The sequence below is a fragment of the Arxiozyma heterogenica genome (assembly GCF_036370985.1).
Source record: "Arxiozyma heterogenica strain weizmannii chromosome Unknown scaffold_5, whole genome shotgun sequence".
NCBI classification, from domain to species: Eukaryota; Fungi; Ascomycota; class Saccharomycetes; order Saccharomycetales; family Saccharomycetaceae; genus Arxiozyma; species Arxiozyma heterogenica.
In genome coordinates this window covers 74721-99766 of record NW_027042658.1, presented here as the reverse complement: position 1 = coordinate 99766, position 25046 = coordinate 74721, and the positions used below count along the sequence as shown (strand labels likewise).

The window sequence follows — 25046 nt, the reverse complement described above, 5'->3', positions numbered from 1 at the left end:
AATAATATGTAATAGTAAATAAAATAAGATAAACATTGAAAGAAAGAATGTTCATGTAAAGTTATAATATATCCTTACTTTAGATATAGAAAAGTATATACAAAAACAAACGAAAATTAATAAATATATACATATATATATATATATATATATAACTACATGTTCATTTTGTATATTTCTAATGTTTTATGTTCAAGATATATGGGTAGATCTATATTATAATGATGAACAAAGTCTTAAGATTGTCTCTTTTATCTGTTTTACTGCATGACTTAATTCTTCTTCACTAATTTCTGAAGTACAAGATATTTTTAGACTAGGAACAATTGGTAAAGTTTCATGTTTCACCAAGAAAGTGTTTCTGGTTATTAAGATATTATATTTGGTCAATACTTCATCCACAATGGCTTGTAAGAATTTTTCCTCATTTTCATACGGATCAAATATGATATGTGAGGAGCATTTCTTCTGTAAATTAGAAACAGTATCGTATAGTTCATCTTTTGTGTAATGGAATTTATTGTACCTGAATTGGGCAGTCAATTCTAAATGTAAAACAGGTGAATCCTTGTGGGATTTGATAACGACATATTTATTTAAATCATTATTTTCATTGTCACTAGTCATTGTATTGTGAAGGATTTCAGATAATCTATGTAATTTAGTGACTTCAGAGTTATCATTTTCCATAATATCAATAATCTCACTAGCCGAAGCTACAGTGTATGCAGGTAAGGAGGCAGAGAAACAATATGCATTAGAACCTATTCTTTGATGGTAAGCCATAACATGGTCACCGAGGGTAAACCCACCAGAGGAACCAAAAGCTGTAGCCATACTACCAATAGTGACATCAATAGAATCTGCTCTTTTTAAACCGAAGTATTCTGGCAAACCACGACCATGAGAACCAAGTACACCAATGGAGAAAGTCTCATCAACAAATAGTCTGAATTTATGTTTCAATTTCAATTTGACCAAATCAGGTAATGGCGCAATATCACCACTGTTGTGGAAAATACCCTCTGTGACAATAAACTTACGTGGAATAGCAGGTAAATTTTCACGAGCTTCAGCTGCATTCAATTCAGATAATAACTTATCTAAAGACTCCATATTATTATGTTCAAAATAGTAGACAGTGGATCTACTTAACTGCAAAGCATTTTGTATAGACAAAGAGATTTGATCATCAGCTACAATGACATCACCACGTTTTGTAAAAGCAGATAAGACAGAAGGTGCCACACAGAAATCTTGACCGTATAAAACAGCAGATTCAGTGCCAAAGAATCTAGATAATGTGTATTCTAAATTATAATGCACATCTTGATTCCCATAAAACCCTGCAGGACCACATGCACCAACACCGTAATTTTTAATAGTCTCCTTGACTTTATTGATAACTCTTTCTGAATTACAAATGTTTAAAAAATTGTTTGAAGATAAATTTAAAACGTTGTCATAGATTTCATTATCATTGTTACGAGACACTTTAATATGGCTGCGAATACCACCATCTAGTACGATCGGAATCTTCTCGAGTCTCCAACCTTGTTTTTTCATATCCAATGGACTATCATTGACTAAAGGTTCTGGAACCCATTCTTCAATCAATAGCTCAATTTCCTGTTCACTTAAATCGGGTTTATTAGATCTTAGACTTTTCTTTTTTTGTGGTTTTGATAGATAATAGTAAATACCATATAAGATCAAACTGATTTCAATCATGGTTCTGTATGGATCATCGTTAATGGATTTTTTAACATAGTCAACTACATAGTGACCACCAGGAACTTTTATTAAAAGAACATTAAAACAGTACCATATATAAGAGTAAGTAGTGACGATAAAAGATGGGATTGGTATTGAGGTGGGGAGAACAGATGCACCAGTTATGGTATCATTTGTAGCTGTGTTCATCTTTTTGTTTTTTTTTTTTTTACAAGTAGTGAGAAAATAGTAATCCTGAAATCTTCAATGTTTCAATACCTATTGACAATGAAAAGGTATGAAAAAACTAAAGAAGAAATGAGCGAGAGATAGGAGGAGAAAAAGACTTGGTATATGTGTGTATGTGTGTGTGTTGTGATGAATAAGTAAGCAAATGAATGATGGAATGATTGGATAGATGAAAAATAAAAATAGAGTATTGTTAGAATGTGTCTTTGGGTACTCAATTAAAGTGTTGTGGATTATATAGGTTATTAAGAGGAATAGTAAAGGTAGAGTTAAAGTATCGAAGGCGGACAGAGACGGAAAGGTGGAGAGATGGTTCTGAGTTACGAACTCAAAATGAATGAGAGATTCCTAGACAAGCTCTGTTTCAAAACTTTTTTAATCCACTCATTTTCTCTCATTCATTTTGATTGTGTCTCTTTCTTCGTCGTTAATACAAAAAGAAAAGAAAAGAAAAGAAAAAAGAAAAAAAAAGAAACGAAAACAGAAAAATTGGAAAAAAGAAAAAAAAATTATTTTCCTTTAATGGTGCATTGTAATTAGGGTTTACATGAAACTTTGCCATTTTTTTCCAAATTTCCAAAGAGCAAGTAACTAGCTAATTGGGGCAAATACATATTTTCCTCAAGAAAGAAATTATTGGTCACGTGGACACTGTAACTAACTAGGTGCCATTAAATAAATGTGAGAATCCCTCAATTTAGTGGTAAAGCTAATTTTTTCTTTCTTTCTATTTACTATATAGAAGTACACGATAACTTCAATGGTTTATTATCTATTATCTTCGCTACTAATATGTATATACAATGCCATTACACACTTACATTTACCATGGGTTGGTTCTTCTTTCTGAGAGAAGGCAAAGAGGCAGAAACAAAAGCAGAGACAGAGGGAAAGAACTCTATAACGATTTCTCCATAGTGTGGTATTCTGGGTGTATGGATGTACAGCGTTAAAGGTCTGGTTGGATGAACCTCTGTTTTGAAAGCTGTGGGTATCTTTTCAATTCTTTAAGATAAAGTAACTCTTGCTCCTAAAATATCAGTACAAGTGAGTTGTTCGAGGTGCTGGTACTACCAAAGTATTCAGTGGTATATATGTAAACAGTACAATCGAAAGTGAAAGTGGAAATAGCAGTGGAAAAGCTCTCCTTGGTCACAGATTTTAAGCATTAAAATATTATGAATACATTAATTAATGAAATCAATCAATCAGGTAAGTTTGGTGTTCCTCTTGATAATGAGATACACTGGACTTTTGATTGGTATCAACCAATAAAACCAACTAATAATAATAGCAGCAATAATAACACCAATAATAATGATAATAATATTCAATCTGCAAGTGACTTGTTCTTTGGAGTCAAAGACCATGATGGGTCAAGAACAAATTTAAATAAATCAAATTCAAATCTGTCGTTAGCCGATAGTATCGTCCAGCAAAAGCAGCAGCATCATAGTACTGGGAATATGGAAGATGGTTCAGTCGACAAATATCCATTTGGTTTGAAGACTTGGTTGAAATCAGCAAATAGTGACTTCGAAATATTTAACTTTGAAGAAAATAATACTTTGAAAGCATTGGATTTAAATAAGTATGATAGAGCACAAAGACTAATCGATGGTAAAGATCAAAGAATGATTGCTTTAGAGAAAAACAAAAGAGTCAAGGAAGATGGCTTAACTGAAAAGGATATTAGAGGTGCTGTTACAAATGCAGGTTCTATCCCAGGATTATCAAGTAGTACAGATAGTAATAAAATAATCACTACTAACACTACTGACACTAACACTAACACTAACACTAATAAATCTGATGAAAACAGTGAGATTACAGATGATAATGACAATAAAGCAGATAAACAAAATGATTCAAATAAACAATTAGCAGACAACATTATTCCAAGTGACCGTGAGACATCAAATGATGTAAAGGAAACATCACCAGTGCAAGCTTCTAATGCAATGACAAATGAAACACAGTCTGCAGAATCATCAGATAATGTAAAAACAACAATTGATAATTCTGTAAAGACAGATAAAGAAGGTGATATTGAAATGAAATAGAATGTATATATATATAAGAAAAAGATACAAAGATACATCAGAATACATATGCTATTGGTTACAATATAACTAATTCTTGACTATAAAAGTAGCCACACCATCTCTTGCCTTAACAACAGATTTTTCAATGTCATTCTCTAAAGATTCTCTTTTTTTCATCTTTTCCTCTTTTGTATCACATTTATTTAATTCATTCATTAACCTTGTCCAATTCTTAGTATCTCCACTGCCACTTAATAAAACTATTAAAGAATTCGATGGTAAATTGTTGTATAGTGAATCTAATTCCTTTAAAAAATTATCTATTATCACATCTTCAATATTTGTTTCTCCATTGTCTTCAATAGAAGGTACTTGTCTCATTGAGAGTAATGACGGCGTGGAATATTGTCTGACAAATTCTAAGTCTCTTAATCTACCGACAAATAAATCATATTTTTCTGATTGCGATATAATATTTTCCATGATTTCTTTGTCTGATTGACAGCGCACACATGATATATAATTGGAATCAGCAGATGATACATTTGTGACAACAGAATCATTTAATAAAATTGCTCTTTTATATGATTTTTTGGCTAATCTTTCAAACAAATTCTCTGTATCAACGGATTTACCAAATGCCATCCCATGTAAAATTTTAGATTTTAATAAATTGATGCATGCCTTCGCATCTTCAATAGAATTATGACCATTATTTACATCTTCTTGAATACTGTAGTTTAGATATTCAGAGACTAAAAATTTTAAAGATGGTTTGAACGGTGGACCTGCTTTATGATCATAGATTATTGCAGTGTCTATTATCTTTGGGTGTCTCAATTTTAGAACATTTAAATCACTTTGTAGTGAATGACCTACAAGGATATCATTGCTACTTATGAGGTTTATAATATCCTGTTGGACATCTTTTAAAGATCTGGTCACTGGATCCAATTTTTCTTTGGTGATACCACTATATTTAGTCAAATAATCAGTTATAGGAACGTCAGGTTTCACTAATTCATCATAGATTGTCTCATTTTGGAAATTTACTAAACTGACACGAGTTACTACAAATCCAGTTTCTGACATACACATTTCACAATCTAGCCCATAGATATGTGATTCACTATCATCGAGACTTGGTTTTGTATCAACCCATATGCTTGATGACTCTTCATTCCTTTGGATTTCAATTAGTTTTGTTTTATAGTCGTCACTAATATTAGGGGTATCAACATGAATCGGATAATTATTTTCCAATAACTTAGATAATGGCAACAAAAGATCATAAACAGTGACTTTCTTCTTAGACAATTCATTTTTTAAGGCAATCTTTTCATTCTTCGTTAAGCCAACATTAACAAAAGTATTATATGCAGAAAATAATGATAATCTTGAGCCAGGTGCACAGACTGCAGTATTTTCAAAATGTGTAAAAGTTTGTGATTTTGCAATATCAGTTGTTAACCTTGAATATTGTAACTTCTGTTTTCTTAATTTACCACTATTTAGAAAAAATGAAGAGCCAACAGGTAAATTATAATCTTGTGGTTCTAGTCCCGGGATAAATAAAACTACAAGTTTCGTTAGAGAGCTTCTGTTTGATATATTTACCCATTGCGGGGAGTTATTGGTACCATACATTAAAAATAAAATTAGGTCTCTTATATCTTTAATTGAAATACGATATTTTTTCTTAATATTTTGTTTTAAGTTATTTACATTGTCATGGTCTGTTTTTTTATTAGTATGATTCTTGTTAGGTTCCTCATAATAGAAAAATTTATCTAGAATTTTAATGTCAAATGGCCTATCGGAAGAATTTCTTTTCTTCTTTTTTGCAATTTTACCTAAGGTAACACTGTTTTGTTCTAATTGATCCTCATTAGATTGATTTGTTGAATTTAAATTTAGTAATTGGTTACTACTTAAAGTGGCACTGGATCTTCTTCTTTTCACATGATTACTACTACTGGTGGTGGTAGGATATGGAATAGTTTGAAGGCTGGAATTCAAAGAATTCACTATATCCGTTTTAACATTATCAGTCTCATTAATATTTAATCTGGCAACTTCATTTCTTACAGATTGCGGTTTATTAATATTAAGGTTTAAATCTTGTGAAGGTAATGATAACTCTGAGGATTTTTTAGGCGAAACATTTGGGGAGGTTGGATCGATCATATTCTTTTGTGCTTTATTGTTTTCTTCTTTCTTGACTTAATTTTATCTATTTGGTTTGCGTTGCCTTAAATAATCTTAGTTATTAACAAATGGAAGATGCTATGATAACGGGAGGTGGAGGGTTTTTGTACAATACTTTTATAATGCAAATATCATCCTCAGTTCAGTAGATAGACAATAGGCATACATTGATGTTTTAATGCCCTAAAATATTCTATGATGATATACACATAAATAAATATATATATAAATAAATAGATTCTGCGTATATTTTATAAATTTGCAACTTTTTCAATTTTTTTCAGTTTGTTCAATTCACAAATAGAAGATGCCAAGAAAAAAAACTCTCTGTGCTCTATGTTCTGAGAAAAGTTAAGTTAATACAGTTCGTTGGTTTGGTATGGTGTGGATGTCACTAGTGAAAGGTGTTAATTGAACTATCTGTTGCATAGTATGTATGTGTATTGTTGATAAGCATCTAAAAGTTGATGCTCACCAATAAATGTATATAGAAACTTTGCGGTCATACGATTTTTCATTGCTGATTAATACATATATATATACATATATATATATATACGGGCATAAAACAAATGATAATGATGATAAAGTGTATGGAGGATCATAGCACAATGCTAAGTTTTTATTTAGTCGAAGCCTGTGTTGATAGAATTTTTCTAATCTCCGTACTACTCAATTTCTCTTTCCAACCATCTCTCTCATCACCACCTAAGACATTGACTACTATAATTTTTAACTCATTAAATCCACGTTCCCGACGAGTCCTATTAACAATCTCCCCACCCTTTACGGTCTCTCTACTGACTATTAGACATTCAATCTCCGGTACAGTTCCGGTGGGTCCGCACACGTCATGTAGTGGGATAATGTCAACTAATAATTGTGGTTTTAAAATGTGTAAAAACTCGAGTACATTATCTTCTCGTTTACTAAAAGATTCCATGCACTCTTTGAATTTTTTATTGACTAACAATTCTTCATCTGTCAATCCAATAATCAGTCTCTTTGAAGTCAAGAATGCAGCCATAGTCAACAGAATCTTATGTCCATCATGTATGTGATCAAATGTACCACCAACAGCTGTCATTTTATATCTATCTTGATCTACTGACTGGTTTGGATTCTTTGAATATTGATCTATAGTACTTGCCTGGGTGTTATTGTTGTTAATGCTATTACTATCATCCATCTTTAAAGAGGAATGTATTATTTTCTCAAGTGTACCAAACTGGATATCGTAGTTATTTAGTATTGATGGATCTAACAGAAATATGTGGTCCCAATATAAATCTTGTTTGTTGAAATTGCCTAATAGCACATTTAAAGGTAATAAAGTCAGGTCTCTCTGCATAAGAATATCTCTAACGTTACTATATATTTTACCTAATAGATCATCTAAATGGTAAGTGTTTTTAATATTAATTAATAGTAGGATATCAATAGCATGATTTGGGTTTTCTGTCCGATAATCTTGTCTTAATAATTCTTCTAAACTGTGATTGTCTCTTGATAACACCTCATCAATTGTTTCAAACAGCCAATTGATATCTGATCCACTGATATGATCCAATACAAAACCAATACGTACCATAGAAATTTTATAATATAGTGTGATGCTGACGTTTGTTCCCTTTATCCCGTGCCAGAAACCTCTTTTATTATTGTTATTATTATTTTAGTAATGAATACACTTATAATCAGAGTAAACCACTAATAAGTCTACCTGCAATCTGATAAAATTGTCTATAAGATGATCCGATTACAAATAATGAGTTCAACTATTTTCCTTTACCGGTACCCTCATCTATTTACGGTGTATATGTCACTCTATTCTTCCTCTATTCTTATCCTACATTTGGGTTTTGAGTGAAAAATTTCAAGACTTTGGAAGGGCGAAGTTGTTGGTGATGAGGGGAGGGAGATGAGATTATTTTTTTTTTTTTGACTAATTGGTTAACCTCTACAAGATGGGATGAGAGGAGAGAAGAGGAGATGAGGTGGAAGGTATTGTGACTCGTGTAGTATATCTATAATTTGTAGTTGGAATGTGAAGTAGAAACTAGAATAAAATAGTTGTTTTGATAAAGTTTGTGGTGTGAGTTTGTGTTCATATTCCAATCCTTCTCAGTTATTTTTATAAGATAATAGTTGGACACATAAACAGTTAGACAGGGAGATAGGTAAATAGGTAGATAGACATTTATAAGAATGAGTAAAGAAGTAGAAGTGAAGGTAGAGGTAAACACAGAACTAGAAGAGAAACAACATCAAAAATGGATGCAGTGTGAAACTTTATTAGAAGAGACGATTGAACAATTGAATGATGCAAATATCGATGAACTGTTTCAAACGATGGTTGATCAAGTAAATGTTATATGGACGCAGAATTTGTTGATTAGATTTATACTTTGTTATAAAAGTCAATTTGGGTTATCATCAAATTTAATATGTGGGTTGGCTAAGAGATTAGGGTACTTTTTAGAGGATTTTAATCTTAATCTAACGAAACAAATAATATTTACTTTTATTGAATGTTTCCAAAATAATCATTTGATAGAGACTTTGGAAATTCTACCCTTGATTGCAGATTTATACAATTATGATATATGTTCAGAATTACTCATTTTACAAGTCTTACAGGTATTGACTAAGAAAAATATAAAAGAAAATATGCAAAATGATGATGGTAATAATAATAATAATAATAAATTGAGTATAATGGGTATAATTCGAGTTATAGGATTATGTGGTAAAAAATTGAATGAAAAGAATCAAAGGATTCATGATACTATCTTTGAGAAATTGGTACAATCCTCTAGTATTATAAATCAAGATACTAAAATTTCAAAGGAGTTTAAATATTTATTGAAATTGAAAAATGATGGCTATATTGATGTTTGTGATCCTTTATTACCTAAATATAATCTTGGAATGTTGCCTTGTTTGCCTGAACCTATTAATTTCATTATAAGTAAAGAGTTAAGAGAACCAGATGACACTTTTGGTGAGTTTGTATATAATGATAACTTGGAAGAAGTCGATCAGCAATGGGGTGTTATAAAAAATATAATAAATGATCCAAAGTTCAGTCAAATTGAAGAAGTGGTTGAAGAGGAAGTTCAAGATAGTCATACTGACTTAGCTTCAAATGAAAATGCACAGACTGATCACAATGAGAAGAAAGTAGTAGATATGACTAACTCGGTTGATATACAGTTTAAGAAGGAGATATATCTTATTTTAAAGAGTTCATTGTCAGGTGATGAAGCAGCACACAAAATATTGAAACGTAGAACACCAGATGATTTAAAATTTAATATTGTAGATATTATTATTAAAACAAGTATTCAAGAAGCTACATACTCTAAATTTTATGGTATTATAGCAGAAAGATTGTTGAACAGTCACAAGGCTTGGAAACCTGCATTTTATAGGATCTTTAAAGAAAATTTTCAGCAATTAGATACATTTCAACCTGAACAATTAAGGATTATTGGTAAATTTTGGGGTCATTTATTTGCTACTGATTATATTGGATTTGAGTTGTTTGAAATAGTCAAAATTAATTCTATTGAAAGTACTGCACCAAGCAGAATCTTTATTAAATTTGTGTTCCAAGAATTGGTGGCTGATTTAGCTATTGATGAATTGAAAGAGAGACTAAATGAGGATTATATTCAGCCTTTTATTACTGGGATGTTTCCCAATGATGACATGGACAACATACGGTATTCGATAAATTATTTCACTGCTATTGGATTGGGTATATTAACTGACAAGATGCGTACTAGATTAGAAGAATTGGAAAATGAGGAAATGGAAAGGCAGCACCAGCAGCAAGAAAATGAGGAGGAAGGGTACAAAGAAGTACATGAAGAAGAAAAAGAAGACAGGAGAAGTAGATTCAATAGATTTTCTTCAAGAGCAAGAAATCAAAGAAGATCGGTAACTCCGCCAAGACATAGAAGAAATAATCTTAGAGAAAGGTCGGTAACACCACCTAGAGAAAGGCAATGGCAACGATCATTGTCACCTTCGCCAAGGAGAAGAAGATATACCGAGATTCCTGCAACGAATAAAAGAAATTCTAGATTTCAGCGTAAATATCGAGACAACTCTTTAAATAATGGCTATAGAAATTCACCTCAAGGTAGACAAAGAGGACCAATCAATAGACAAAGTCGATATAATAATTAGTTTAAGTAATATACTTGTTTAGAGATAGATGGAAATGATGATTTTCTCAGATATTCCTATGTATTAAATGTCTTAACTAATATATATATATATAATTGAAAAGCAGAAAACATAAAGAGATAGTAACTAGACTATTATATATCTAAATGTGCATTATAGATGAGACAATCAGGTATTAGTATCAAAACAGAAGAACTTCAAAAATCAAAAAAAAAAAAGGAAAAAAAAAAAGAAGTTAATATGTTATATATAAAATGGAGAATGATAAAATTGGATGTAACTACTAACAAATATGTCTGTATTTTATCATTTTGGGTATCAGTTAAAAAGAACTAAAAAAAAGGAATCGAAGAATCGAAGAAAGAACGTAAAAGGTGAAAATAAAAGAGGTGAGAATAAAAATAATCAAGGGTATCTAAAACAAAATAACATCTTACGGTATTTATTCATCAGATAAAATACCCCAGTATTTTTCAACACCTAAGTTACCATCGGCTTTCCAGTAATCGTTGTAGGCATTGTATAAGAAAGTGTCAGAACCACAAACAGAGATGATAGAGTCGACAGCAAGTTTTTGGTTAGCTTTAGATGGGACAGCAATACCGTAAGTTTGACCCTTAGATGGCCAACCAGATTCAGCAATAAGAACGTCTTTTTTACCGTCACAAGCACCCCAGACTCTTTGAATTTGTTGTAATAACCACTTACCAGAATCTTCAGCAGCTGTATGTTGATCAAAGTAAGCATGAGCATTAACAGCCATGTAATCAGAGTATTGACATAGTTCTGGGTTGTTAATGACGGCAATGAAAGTATCAACGAAGACAACTGGACCAGTGTAACCGGCAGCTTGTAAAGCAGCTCTACCAGTAGCAACATATTGGCCAATTTGTGCTGGAGTAGCTTGGTTACTGTTGACTAATTCGTTACCAATAGAAACAGTGATAACATCGTCCCAAGAACCGAATTGTTCGACAGCGTTCTTGATGGTTTGAACACCTTGCTCAATTTGATCCATGAAGTAAATACCTAAGAACAATTTTTGGTTCTTTTGTTTGGCTTTCAAAACGTTTTCGACTTGAGAACAATCGACACCATACAATCTAATATTTGGATAATCCTTCATATTGGCTAAGTCAGAGGCAACTTGTTCTGCAGTCTTACAGGTACCATCGGCGTTGTAAGGAGAATAAGTAATACCCTTAATGACATTTTCATTTAAAGTTTGGACATCGACGTCACGTCTGTACTTATGTTCATGACCTAATGGAGCAGCGAAAGCTGAGGTTAAGATGGAAGAGGTGATGAGCAAGTTAGAGAATTTCATTATTTAAAAGTATAGAAAGATGGGGTTGAAATGAATGAATCTAATGATGTTTTATTTGTTTGTTCTATTTGGGAAATGTTATAATATATAAGTGAAAAGGAATGAACTTTTTTTTAAATAGATCTGATTTATTAATATTAGAAAACTGATAGTTATTTCTTTTTTTTAATATAATAAATTAGTTGGATCTTATAAATATTCAAGTTTATCAAACGAGTGACCTGATAGTTGGATTTTTTTTGAGTCCCGAATAGTGTTTATTGACTTAGGTGGGGGATGCATAAAGAAAATTCAGGAATAAACAAAGATCAAAACAACAAAGAAAGAGGGAGGAGGAAATGAGAATTGATGAATAAGTCTTAAGACTATTGCAATAACAGGCTATAAAATCTAGTAGAAGTATATATATATATATGTGTGTGTGTGTGTGTGTATAAACAGAATTAGGAAGGGATGTTTGAACAATAATGGCAGAAACAAAGAAAGACTCGATTAGTTGAGTCGACTTGCATTTAGTTTTATTCAACTTCAATTAAATTTAACGACAGATAGGACTCTTCCAGAAAATCTACATAATAAACAAAGAAAAAAAAATTGTGACGGTCTTAAGCAAAACAATAAGTTAAACAAACGATATTACCCAAACAAGAATTTAGTAAAGAGGAGATAACAATAGACAGCAGAGAAAAACAAAAAGAATCTGTTCATCTACTTTTTTTCTCTTTATTGTGTTTGCTTTATTTGTTTTTTTGTTTTTTCTCGAACTTCGTATTATCTCCATTTTAGGAAAATGGATCTGTTTTTAATTAGAGGCGGTCTATTGTTCACTCTTAAAATTTCATGTTTATGTTGTTATCAAATATTCCATTTCAGGTAAATGATGTCTAAAAAGGGAGAAGTGGGGCACTAGTCGAGAAAGGTAGGTACTAGATCTAGCCCAAAGCGGTGAGATTTGTATCACAGCTTTAGGATTATGAAGTCTTTGTATAGGGTTGGTACCTTTGTGTTTTGCATATTCTGTTTCAAATTGGTTGTACGGATTAGGGTCCAGGGAAAAATAAAATAATATTAAAATATAAAATAAAAAAAGAAAATGTGAAGACAAGAAAAAAGTGAGGGGGAAGGTTTGCGTGTGTATAGATATATCTTCAATGAGGTGATATGTAAAGATAACAAACCCAGATATGATCAATGGATAATTCAGGTTGTTATATTTTACTACATGTTATCAAGTAACCAATGATTATATATCAATACAGTTTGTGATTAGCTCCTACACATCATACAAATCGTATATAAATCTTTCACAGGGGTTCTCTGAAGACCCCTAGTATCACTTTCCTTTTCTTTTTCGCTTCATTACTTGACAGGATTTGTTTCAGTGGATTCTATTTGACATATTGTTTTTTATTATTCTAATTTTTTTTATTTTGTTGTTGTTGCTGTTATGTTATATAACCATCTTGAAAAATACTGCTTGAAGATAAGATGATATCTTTTTTTCCTTTTTTTTGGCTAAAAAAGAGACATATCTATGTTACAATCCTATTGCAATGGTTTCTGGATCATCATTTTAATGTTATAATCTACCGTATAGACGTATATTACCCACATATCTCTCTTATTACTTAAAAATCGGTGATTATTCTCTAAAGGGCCCTCCTCCTTGTATTTATTTTTTTTCTACTAATATCTAATTCAATTACATATAACATGTAGAGGAAAGAAGGAAAAAAAAAATTTTTCTCTCTTTTGCGATGAGGTAAAATTACATAGTGACAAAAAGATGGTACTAATAAGCAGTGAAGGTGATGTTCTCCATAAAAGATAAACAAAAAAGGGACTAGTTTATCAATCAATAGGAGTTAACAGTCAAGGACTCAGTAATAATACACAAATTAGTAAGTGATAAATAAAAATTTATACTATAGGTTTATATAGATATAATGGGTTTGGCTGCCACAAGGACAAAACAAAGGTTTGGATTAGATCCAAGAAATACAGCATGGAGTAATGATACCTCAAGGTTTGGTCATCAACAATTAGAAAAATTCGGCTGGAAGCCAGGGATGGGTCTTGGTATGAGACCCCATCATTCTCATACGTCTCATATTAAAGTCCATATTAAAGATGATAATCTGGGACTTGGTGCAAAAATTAAACGACAACAAAGGAAAGATGAATTCGATAATGGTGAGTGTGCTGGATTAGATGTTTTCCAAAGAATTTTAGGTAGATTGAACGGCAAAGAAGAGGAAATTAGCAATGAATTGGAAATTCAAAGGAAAGAAAAAATACTTAATGGGAAGTGGGGGATACATTTCGTTAAAGGTGAAGTTCTTTCTAGTACATGGGATCCAAAGACAAGGAAATTGAAGAGTTATGCTAATATGGAAAAGAAAAGAGATAGAAGTAGTGACGATGATGATGAAAGTGAGAGTGAGAGTGAGAGTGAACCTAAGAAGAAAAAAGTAAAGAGATCAAAGAAGGAGAAACATAGTAAAGATAAGAAAAAAGAAAAGAAAGAGAAGAAAAGTAAAAAAGATAGGAAGGAAAAGAAGGAAAAGGATACGAAAGATAAGAAAGACAAGAAGGATAAGAAGGACAAGAAGGACAAGAAGAAGGCAATTAGGTTGGAATCTACTGAAACTGCATCTAATGTTCCTCATGCTGTTACGACAAGGTTATCTGTGCGTTCTAAATGGATTAGACAAAAAAGGGCAGCTACAATGGATTCTAAAGCTTTAAATGAGATATTCATGGTGACGGATAATTAATCTGTTGATTTGTGACTTGCTTATAGAATTACTGGGGAAATAAATCAATATTAAACAAATTGATCAATTTATAATAAGTGGAATATATATACATCTATATACATCTATATATTGTCTTGGTCTCGATATGTGATGTAATTAGTTTAAAAGCATATCCAAATTATCTCTTATGTATAATAATATCATATTTATTGGATTATAACATCAAAGTAGAACAATAAAAGATTCTTTGAAGCTAAATAGTAGTAAACAGTTATACAATAGGATGGATCAAGTAAATAGCATCTCAAACAAACGGTACAATAGATGTTACATTTTGGATAAAAGATATGCGCCAATGATAAACAAACTAGGCATTCCTAGTTGTTCCTCTTTCGTTTATGCGCTTTTGAATATAATCCTGTAATTGTTAAATCACCAATAATAAAGTGGCCTACCCAAATAAATATATATATATACATTAATACTAACTAAAAAAAAAAAAATAAGAAAGACGTTATACAAAATTGTCTTAAGAACAGAATATTAATATTTCATTCTAATAATTACTAGTTGTTGAAATATCTTATAACATAAACTTTATTTGTTTTGTAAAGAATTGTTTTTTTTTTTTTTGTTAGATTTATAAAACAAATAAAAAGAAAATATCGATTACACTAAAGCGATACCAACACCTGCAATGAAAGAAACAGTAGCTAAAGAGGTTAGAATGACATGGATTGGGTTAACTCTGCCAGTAGATCTAGAGGCAGCACCACGGCTAGCACTGCTGGTACCTGAGGATGAAGAGGAATTAGATTTGGAAGAGGACTTACCCTTGGTAGTGGAGCCAGACTTGGAAGAACCGGTTGTAGTAACAGAGCCACTAGAACCAGCAGCGTAAGTAACAGAAGCAGAAGCAGAACCAGTACCTAAAGAGCCAATTTCATCCAAAACGGTCTTACAAGAACCTTGGGTAGTGGCCTTCATCAAAGTGGCTGAACCAGAGAAATCACAGTCAGAGCTGGCAGCACCATTCTTCTGGTAGTACAAGTTTAAGACAAAGTCTAATTGTTGCTTTGAAGAACAGAATGAGTAAGCACCGTACTTACCAGTGGTACCGTTAGCAGAGATACCTGAACAGTCAATTATACCACAAACATAGTTGAACAATTCTTCATAGTCTTTTTTATCGACATCATCAGAGACACGGCAGGCAGTAGCGTCATTCATACAAGAACAGATGCTTTCATTTGGAGTTGGTGGCAAGTTTGTAGCAGCCTTCCAGTATGAATTAGTAGGTGGACAAGCCAAGGAAGTTGATGTTGGGGTGTAAGAGGCGGTGTTCAAAGAAGTTGGGGAGATTTTGTGAATTTCTTTGGAGTAATTGTTGAAATCGGCTAAAGTTTTGACGGCACCATCATCGATACTAACTAGACCGTAGTTGTTAGTTTCTTCGAAATACATATAAACAATACCACCAGACCAGACACTAGTCATGTTAGGACCATATAGAGCTTGAACAGAAGTGAATAGTCTTGGAGTAACTCTATTACAACCGTATTCAGAGAAGAAAACTGGCACAGTCAAGTTTCTGAATTCAGCAGTTCTGTCGGCATACCCAGAAGAGACGTAGTTGGATTTACCACACCATTCGTACATGTTGATACCATAGAAATCGGCTTTTACTTCAGAATCACCACAGGCGAAATAATCAGCCATAGCGACTCTAGTGTATTCATCATCATTGGAGGAGTAACCAACTGGAATTTTTCTGTAACCTTTATCTTTGATGTATTGTTTAGTATCTCTGATGGCAGCCTTGACGAAAGCAGATGCATCTGTGTTAGTTTGATCATTAGAGACTTCATTACCAGCGAAGAAACCAAGAACGTTTGTATAGTTGGAAAACATGTCGACGACAGACTTGTAACGATCGAACAATTCGACAGTCCAGGATGGATCGTCTCTGTTGATGGATTCATCTGGAGAGGATAAGTCAGCAATGACATAGATACCTGCATCGTTCAATGCAGTCATACATGGTGTGTGATCTAAAGAAGTGTTAACAGCGTAAACACGGATGACGTTGGTGTCTAGTTGTTGTAAGTATGGGATATCTCTTTTACAAGCTTCGTAGTCGGCTAATGGATCGTTAATGGTAGCCCCACCAGTGACGTTAGCTGTATCAGCTTGATAGGCGATACCTCTCATATAGAATTGGGAACCATTATTGGAAAAGAAGAACTTCGAACCAACAATCTCGATTGCAGGTAATTCATCGGCAGCAACAGTTACTGAGTTAGCAGCTAAAGTAGCAGCGGCAGCTGTTAAGAAGGACTTAAATAGCATCTTCTTCTTAATTATTATTTTTGTTATTGTGTGTAGGTGTTTAAAATCGACCTTAGCTCTTGATCAATCTCGACAAGGTTTTCTTTTTATTTTTTTTCTTTCTGTAGTCCTTTCTAGTAGGAGGAACAAGAGGAAGAAGAAGACGAGAAATAGATCAAAAGGCAAGGGGTGGATAGAGTAGGTGAAGAGAAGCGAGGGAAAACTACCTGTTGAGAATCAAGAAAAAAGAAAAAGGAGAAAAGGTGTAAAAGCTTATATACAGGAGTGTTGGAGGAGAAAATGGCAACGGATCTGTCCTTCCCTGCGAAAAGGAGGAAAGCACAAGGATTAATCATATTCTTTTTTTTTTTTTTTACTTATATACCGAGTCATTCTTTGAAGTGTTTATGGATTTATCTCGAAATCAAAAACCAAGCTCGACTAACGTGTTGTAGATTTTTTTTTAGAAAACTATGAATGAAAAAAAATAAAAAAAAAAAGAAAACATGTTGTTATTACCATTGTTGTTATTGTTACCGCGTCAAGAAAAGTAAAAATAGAAAAGAAAAAAAAAAAAAAAAAAAGAAAATAAGTGGGACATAGCAGAATTCAAGATGACGATTTCTTTCTTCGTCAAGGAAAACCAAAATGGAGAAAGCCCAGCCATTGTTTTGTTTTCGTGTCTTTTCCCCCTTTGGGTCAGGCGTGTCGACTCATCCAGAAAAACTTTTTGAAGAAAAAGAAACTTCTCCATTGGATGTCTTTTTCTTTTCTATTTTTATTTTCTTTTCTATTTTTTCGTGGGAAAATATCAGTGAGAGTCCCTTGCTGGCGATGAGAGAAAGAGCGAGGGCTCGGAAAGCGGGTGGCTGAGTCGTTAGGGTTAGTGGGATTTGTTTTTGGAGGAAGATATTTTTCAAGAACTGCATAGTAGGGCCAACAACGATTATTACGTGATATGCAAGATTTTTTTCTGTCGAAGATCATCAGTCTACTTATTGATTTTCTTCACACGACGATAGGGTTGAAACAGTAAATTTGCAGCGCGCTGGATGGATTATTCTATATCCAAGTAGGTCTAGTAGTTGTATACCACAGTTACGTAGGAAATGATAGGCTTGGTGTTGGTTTTTGTTTTTTGTTTTCTGTTTTTTGTTTTGTCTTTTCTTGTTCTTTGTGGAAGAAAAAAAAAAAAAAAACCGCCTAAAAATATTCTTATGACCTCAAAAATACGCCAAACATTTTTCCTGCTTATCTGGGAGGGGGCGAGAAGAAATGTCTTATTATTGAGTCCACAACACTATTAGATAATATTTTCTTTTGCACGACGTGGTCCTCCTCCTTCTATTACAGCTTCGCGTGAATTTTTTTTTATTATAGAAAGATTTTCACAGGACCCTCCGCTTTTGATCCACCATGATTATTTTTTAAATGTATTCTATGTAATAAAATGAAAAACTATCATTTTTATTTTTAGTAAGAATCAGTTTTAAAAATAAAGCTTGGTATGAGATCATTTTGCTTGCCCTTCTTTTTCTTTTTTTTCTTTTTTTTTTTTTATTATGGTTATTTTTTCACGATAAAGTTAAATGACGTGATACGAGGAATATATACAACTCTCGAAGGCTTAGATTATCCTTTAGTGATTCGGACTTTCATTATCTAGCCATCTTCTATTTTAATATACCAGTTACAAAACCCCGATTTTTCCATATGTTTTCTAGATAAAAAAAAAAATAAGAAAAAGAAAAAAGAGAGGAATAAAGAAAGTAGCAGAAGAGCAGACTAGGTTTTTAAAGTGTTTGAAACATGTATATATATATATATATACGCATAGCTTTTCTCAAGCTCAAATTTATTATAAAAGGTAATTAAATGATGACGTGTAGTATTAGAATTAAAAGGAAAAAACTGCCTTGTGAGCGAGGTATTATTAAGTTGGGATGTGCCTTGTATTTTATTTTTCACTATGTTACCACCAGTTATCGACGATAAATCTGGATATGGAATGTTTTTAGAAAATATGTGGGTCTTATATGATGCTTGTGTTTATTTTTCAAATAACTTGAATTATATATATTGTTATTTATTAATTATATAATATTGTATTATTTTTTTTCGCACCAGATCATGTAATTAAATAAAATAAAATAAAAACAAACGAATATATCATCTTTTATGTTATTGATGTAGTTTTCCTTTTTCTTTTTTTTTTTGTTTTTTTCTGTTGAAAAGTAACAATGAGTATTGTTTCTTCTCTCATAATTAAAGTTTAGTTTTAATATTAAGCTTTCTGCTTAGGTGGAAAAAAATAAACAAAATGATATCTTAAAGAAATAAATAGTAATGATAACAATAAATTAAACACAGCTATACACAAAGTTTATTATTGTTTGTTGAAATATGATTAGAGTTATGCTTGATAATCTAAATTCATCGTACTAAGTGATTAAAAGTCATAAAAATTTATATTAAAGAAGATTCGAAGATAAAATGAGTATACTGTACAATATTGTATCTTGTATATTAGTTATGTAGAAAGAAAAAGACCAAGCAATACAATAACAATTTATAGTACCACTAATTTCCTACTATAAATAACAATAAAACTTATAATACTACCAATATCTTATTGTAAGTTACATTATCTTATTATATTAGTTTAAAATGAACTCTACTAGAATTTTTGATTCCGAAGCCCTGCGTAAACAGTCTAATCTCTTTTCAACAACAAACTAAGAAGTTAGAAGGCACCAAGGTTTTCTTCCTTACTTCCTTGCTCCCTCCCCCATTCTCCTCCTACTCCTACTTGCTTTTATATATTCTTATCTTCTTCAGTGAAACATCAAAAAGTCTCCAGCAAGAAATTTTGATTATTCAATTTTTTTCGTTTGTCTTTTTTTTTGTTTTTTTTTTTCATTTTTGTGTCTCTTTCATTTTCAAAAAATTCCAGTGTTTCATATCCACGGACCCGCGGAGATTTTCTATGCTTTCCACGGAACCGCATGATTTTGATGTTGTTCCACGGACATCGCTTGTTTTATTTTTATTTTTATTTTTGTTTTTGTTTTTATTTTTATTTTTGTTTTTTTTTTTGTTGCGTCTTCACAAGATGTCACATACTGTTTGTTTGTTTGTTTGTGTGTGTACGTATTATATTTGAATTTGACTGCTACTGTGTGGAATGCTTAGACATTGAATAACTCCGTTTCCTTCATCGACAATAACTGCCATTTCCAATGCCCTAAAAACTATTGTGACAATCTATAACAAGTATCGTAAACTGATCAATGTTCCCATACATACATACATATATATATATAAATTCAACAGGTATACATTTATGAGAAGGCCTCTTTTCATTTCTTTATTTTTTTTCCCTTTTATTTCTGGATAGTAGAATAATATAAATGTAAAGATATTTTCTGTTATTTGGTGAACAAAGGTCCTATTACAATATCCCCAACTAGTATATGGTCTTAGTTTTCTCATCATATACAACTGTCATATAGTATTCAACAGAATAATTATTTACTAAAGTGTAACAACTCCCATATTCTATAATAATTTTGTCACTAGTGAATTTTTTCTTTTCTTTTTGTTTTAACCATACCATCCTAATCCATAGCAAATATACTGCAAATAGAACGGACAGAAAAAAAAAACTATACTAATTCCTTCCATTTATTCCTTTATTGTTTATAAATATTACATTACATGTCCGTTGATAGTTATAGTGAAAATAGTTCAAAACTAAATACTCATATAGAAACCTCTATAGCTAACACAATGAGTATATCCCTTTCAAATGGCAAAGTGCCGAATGAATCATTATCATCATCATCATCTTCTTCTTCATTCACTCCGTCCTCTATATCTAGTGCTTCTTCTACAAACACTCATGTATTGCCATCTGGGGAGTATATTTTAAACAGAAATGAACCAAAAACATTTTTAAATAGTTATGATTTGGAAAAAGTGACAGATTCAGAGATTTATCCTCAGAAAAGACTGTTCTCCTTTCTACATTCTAAAAAAATCAAAGAAGTCCCACAAAACGACGATGAAAGAACCACATACCCTTTACTCCATACAAACATCCTATCTTCCATCTATTTTTGGTGGGTTACACCAATCATTAAAACAGGTTATAAAAGAACTATCCAACCAAACGATTTGTTCAAAATGGATCAAACACTCTCTGTGGAAAAATTATATGCCACCTTCCAGAAAAACCTCAACTGGTATATCCAAAGGGCTAGAAATGATTATTTAAAACAACATCCAAATGCAACTGATGATGAAGTCAACGAAAACATTGTTTTACCCGATTTCACGCTCCTAAAAGCCTTGTTCTTCACATTCAAATACCAGTACCTTTTGGCCTGTTTGTTTGCTTTGTTATCGAATTGTGCATCCGGGTTCACTCCAATGGTAACTAAAAGATTAATCGAATTCGTCGAAAAGAAAGCTATTTTTCATGACACTAAAGTCAATGCTGGTATAGGGTATGCTATCGGTGCATGTATTATGATGCTTTTAAACGGTATATTTCTTAATCACTTTTTTCATATGTCGCAAATGTGTGGTTCTGAGGTGAAAGCTGTGTTAACTAAAGCTGTCCTAGCCAAAATGATGAAGGCTTCAAATTATACCAAACATAAATTTCCTAATGGTAAAGTAACGTCCTTTGTTACTACAGATGCCGCAAGAATCGAATTTGCCATTTCATTCCAACCTTTCCTGGTTGGATTCCCCCCTGTTTTAGCTATTTGCATTGTACTTTTAATCGTTAATGTTGGTGCAATTGCCTTAGCTGGGTTAGGTGTATTTTTTATGGGTACACTTCTCACACTGGCTGTCTTCAAGACTATTCTAGATATCAGAACTAAAGCTACAAAATTTACTGATTCCAGAGTTAATATCATGAGAGAGGTTCTAAACAATATGAAAATGGTCAAATATTATGCATGGGAAGATGCTTATGAAAACAATATCATTGAAACAAGAACAAATGAAGTTATTAATGTTAAAAGAATGCAATATATTAGAAATTTTATTGTTGCATTGGGTGTCTCTTTACCTAACATCTCTTCATTAGTCACTTTCCTAGCAATGTACAAAGTTAATAATGGTGGTAGAAATCCAGCTAATTTATTCTCTTCTTTATCTATTTTCCAAGTTTTGTCATTACAAATGTTCTTCTTCCCCATCGCTGTTGGTACTGGTGTGGATATGGTTGTTGGGTTCCGTCGTATGCAAGAATTTTTCCAATCTCCTGATGAAGTAAGTATTGATGTTACACCTGATGCTAATCTTGACCCATCAATTGCTTTGAAAATAGAAAACGGTGGTTTTGAGTGGGAAGATTTCTCTGCTCTAGATAATGCTGAAGAAGAAAAAAATAAAACCGATAATAATGCTGAAAAATCTAAAGATACCATTATCTCACAACCAAAGACAGACAGTTTGACTAAAACAGGTGACAAGTCAGATGATTCTGAAAAACCCTTTACCCATTTTGAAAATCTTAATTTTGAAATTAAAAAAGGTGAACTTATTATAGTTACAGGCCCTATTGGTTGTGGTAAAACTTCCCTTTTGAATGCTGTAGCTGGTTTCATGAAAATAACAAGTGGTAGGCTACAAGTAAATGGTGACTTATTATTGTGTGGTTATCCTTGGATCTTAAATGCAACTATAAAAGATAATATACTTTTTGGTTCTCCATATCACAAACATAAATATAAAGAAGTTTTACGAGTTTGTTCCTTAGAAGATGATTTGAAGATTCTTCCTGCTGGTGATATGACAGAGATTGGTGAACGTGGTATTACATTATCAGGTGGTCAAAAGGCACGTATTAATTTAGCAAGAGCTGTCTACAAGACAAAAGATATTTTCTTGTTTGATGATGTCTTAAGCGCTGTTGATAGTCGTGTTGGTAAACATATTATGGACGAATGTATGTTAGGTTTACTTAAATCAAAGACTATAATTTTAGCTACACATCAATTATCTTTAATTGAAAAGGCAGATCGTGTAATTGTTCTTTCATCAGAAGGTCAATTAGATATTGGCACCTTTGCTGAATTGAAAAAATCTAATTCAACTTTAGTCAATTTGTTAAAATATTCCCATCAAAAGACAGATAGTGAAGACCCCAATAACAACGAAGATAATCTAGTGGAAAATGAAGAAGAAGTATTAAAGGAAGAGGGACACATGAAAGAATTAAACATGTTAGAAAAAGATATAACCAACAATTCAAACAAAGATGGTCATTTAGTTTCAAAAGAAGAAAGAGCTGTGAATAGTATCAAGATGAGAGTTTATATGGAATACATTAAAGCTGGTGTAGGCAAGTGGGGCCCGTTGGTTATCCCATTATACATATTTTTTATTATAGGTGCCACGTTCTTTAATCTTTTTTCTTCTGTTTGGTTATCATATTGGACTGAGGAAAAGTGGCCTGCCAGAACTACTAGTTTCTATATGGGAATGTATTCATTTTTTGTATTCGGTGCTTATCTATTCTTAAACTTCGAATACACCTTACTTTGTAGTTTAGGTATTAATGCCTCAAAACAATTAAACTTAGCGGCAGTTAAAAGAATTTTGCATACCCCAATGTCATTTATGGATACAACTCCATTAGGTCGTATATTGAATAGATTCACAAAGGATACTGACAGTTTAGATAATGAATTAACAGATAATTTGCGTTTGGTATTATCTCAAATAGGAAGTATTATTGGGGTTATCATTATGTGTATTGTCTACCTACCATGGTTTGCAATTGCTGTACCATTTTTAATATTTTTTTTCATCCTTATCACAGATCATTATCAATCATCTGGAAGAGAAATTAAGAGACTAGAAGCTGTTCAACGTTCTTTTGTTTACAATAATTTCAACGAGGTGTTAACAGGCATGGAAACTATTAAAGCTTATCGTTCTGGAGAAAGATTTTTGGCCAAAACTGATTTCTTAATTAATAAAATGAACGAGGCAGGTTATTTAAGTATTGCTGTCCAAAGATGGGTTGCTTTATTATTAGATTGTGTTGCTGTTGCCTTTGCCTTAATTATAACGTTATTATGTGTTACCAGAGCTTTTCCAATTTCTGCAGGCTCAGTTGGTGTCTTGTTAACTTATGTGTTGCAACTTCCAGGACTATTAAATACTATTTTAAGATCTTCGACACAAGTTGAAAATGACATGAATAGTGCTGAAAGACTCGTTTCATATGCCGCTGAACTACCACTAGAAGCTAGTTATAGGAAACCAGAAATGTCCCCACCAGAATCGTGGCCAGAAAAGGGTGAAATTACTTTTAATAATGTCGATTTTGCATACAGACCTGGTCTACCTATTGTATTAAAAAACATGAACATAAGTATCAATAGTGGCGAAAAAATTGGTATATGTGGTCGTACTGGTGCTGGTAAGTCTACTATTATGAGTGCTTTGTACAGATTAAATGAATTATCTGGCGGTAAAATTTTAATTGACGGTATTGATATTAGTAATTTAGGGTTATACGATTTACGTCGTAAATTAACCATCATTCCACAAGATCCAGTATTATTTAGAGGTACAGTAAGAAAGAATTTGGACCCATTTAGCGAATATCCCGAAGACTTGTTATGGGATGCTTTAGTTAGAAGTGGCGCTATTGACAAAGATGAAGTAGAATCTGTAAAGAAAGAAACACCAGACAGTAATAATTCCTACTCAAATATGCACAAATTTCATCTAGATCAAATTGTTGAGGAAGAGGGTTCTAATTATTCCCTAGGTGAAAGACAGATCTTGGCATTAACAAGGGCTTTAGTACGTCAATCCAAGATTTTAATTTTGGATGAAGCTACTTCTTCTGTAGATTATGAGACTGATGGTAAGATCCAATCACGTATTGTTGAAGAATTCGGTGATTGCACAATTTTGTGCATTGCTCATAGATTAAAGACAATTTTAGATTATGATAGAATTCTAGTATTAGATAAAGGTGTTGTTAAAGAATTTGATACACCATGGAAATTATTTATGAAAGAAGATGGTATTTTTAGAGGAATGTGTTCTAAAGCAAACATTACAGAATCTGATTTTGTAAGAAAGGACTAGATGAAAACAAATTGAAGCTATTTATGAAGTAAAGTTTACAATTAGCCTTCAAGTCTTTATTTTAATTTAAAAATAAGTAATCTTTATAAAGCT

The 25046-nt window shown here is 32.1% G+C and overlaps 9 protein-coding genes across 9 annotated transcripts; 4 read left to right on the top strand and 5 right to left on the bottom strand.

Moving 5' to 3' along the window:
- Nucleotides 1–216: 216 nt before the first annotated feature.
- On the bottom strand, nt 217–1923 carry LCB1 (serine C-palmitoyltransferase LCB1; the record flags this gene model as incomplete). The annotated part of the gene is made up of 1 exon (XM_064860415.1): nt 217–1923. The coding sequence occupies one exon, from the start codon at nt 1921–1923 to the stop codon at nt 217–219; it is 1707 nt and encodes a 568-aa protein (XP_064717432.1).
- A 1217-nt stretch (nt 1924–3140) lies between these two features.
- On the top strand, nt 3141–4025 carry RTT102 (Rtt102p; the record flags this gene model as incomplete). Its single annotated transcript, XM_064860414.1, has 1 exon — nt 3141–4025. One exon carries the CDS (start codon nt 3141–3143, stop codon nt 4023–4025), a length of 885 nt encoding a protein of 294 aa, XP_064717431.1.
- A 69-nt stretch (nt 4026–4094) lies between these two features.
- Nucleotides 4095–6194, bottom strand: RNH70 (Rnh70p; the record flags this gene model as incomplete). The annotated part of the gene is made up of 1 exon (XM_064860413.1): nt 4095–6194. One exon carries the CDS (start codon nt 6192–6194, stop codon nt 4095–4097), a length of 2100 nt encoding a protein of 699 aa, XP_064717430.1.
- A 643-nt stretch (nt 6195–6837) lies between these two features.
- Nucleotides 6838–7806, bottom strand: CAB4 (putative pantetheine-phosphate adenylyltransferase; the record flags this gene model as incomplete). The annotated part of the gene is made up of 1 exon (XM_064860412.1): nt 6838–7806. One exon carries the CDS (start codon nt 7804–7806, stop codon nt 6838–6840), a length of 969 nt encoding a protein of 322 aa, XP_064717429.1.
- A 617-nt stretch (nt 7807–8423) lies between these two features.
- On the top strand, nt 8424–10412 carry CWC22 (U2-type spliceosomal complex subunit CWC22; the record flags this gene model as incomplete). The annotated part of the gene is made up of 1 exon (XM_064860411.1): nt 8424–10412. The coding sequence occupies one exon, from the start codon at nt 8424–8426 to the stop codon at nt 10410–10412; it is 1989 nt and encodes a 662-aa protein (XP_064717428.1).
- Nucleotides 10413–10854: 442 nt separating this feature from the next.
- Nucleotides 10855–11739, bottom strand: SCW4 (putative family 17 glucosidase; the record flags this gene model as incomplete). The annotated part of the gene is made up of 1 exon (XM_064860410.1): nt 10855–11739. One exon carries the CDS (start codon nt 11737–11739, stop codon nt 10855–10857), a length of 885 nt encoding a protein of 294 aa, XP_064717427.1.
- A 1946-nt stretch (nt 11740–13685) lies between these two features.
- On the top strand, nt 13686–14516 carry PXR1 (telomerase inhibitor; the record flags this gene model as incomplete). The annotated part of the gene is made up of 1 exon (XM_064860409.1): nt 13686–14516. One exon carries the CDS (start codon nt 13686–13688, stop codon nt 14514–14516), a length of 831 nt encoding a protein of 276 aa, XP_064717426.1.
- Nucleotides 14517–15167: 651 nt separating this feature from the next.
- On the bottom strand, nt 15168–16847 carry GAS1 (1,3-beta-glucanosyltransferase GAS1; the record flags this gene model as incomplete). The annotated part of the gene is made up of 1 exon (XM_064860408.1): nt 15168–16847. One exon carries the CDS (start codon nt 16845–16847, stop codon nt 15168–15170), a length of 1680 nt encoding a protein of 559 aa, XP_064717425.1.
- A 3696-nt stretch (nt 16848–20543) lies between these two features.
- Nucleotides 20544–24953, top strand: YOR1 (ATP-binding cassette transporter YOR1; the record flags this gene model as incomplete). The annotated part of the gene is made up of 1 exon (XM_064860407.1): nt 20544–24953. The coding sequence occupies one exon, from the start codon at nt 20544–20546 to the stop codon at nt 24951–24953; it is 4410 nt and encodes a 1469-aa protein (XP_064717424.1).
- Nucleotides 24954–25046: the final 93 nt, after the last annotated feature.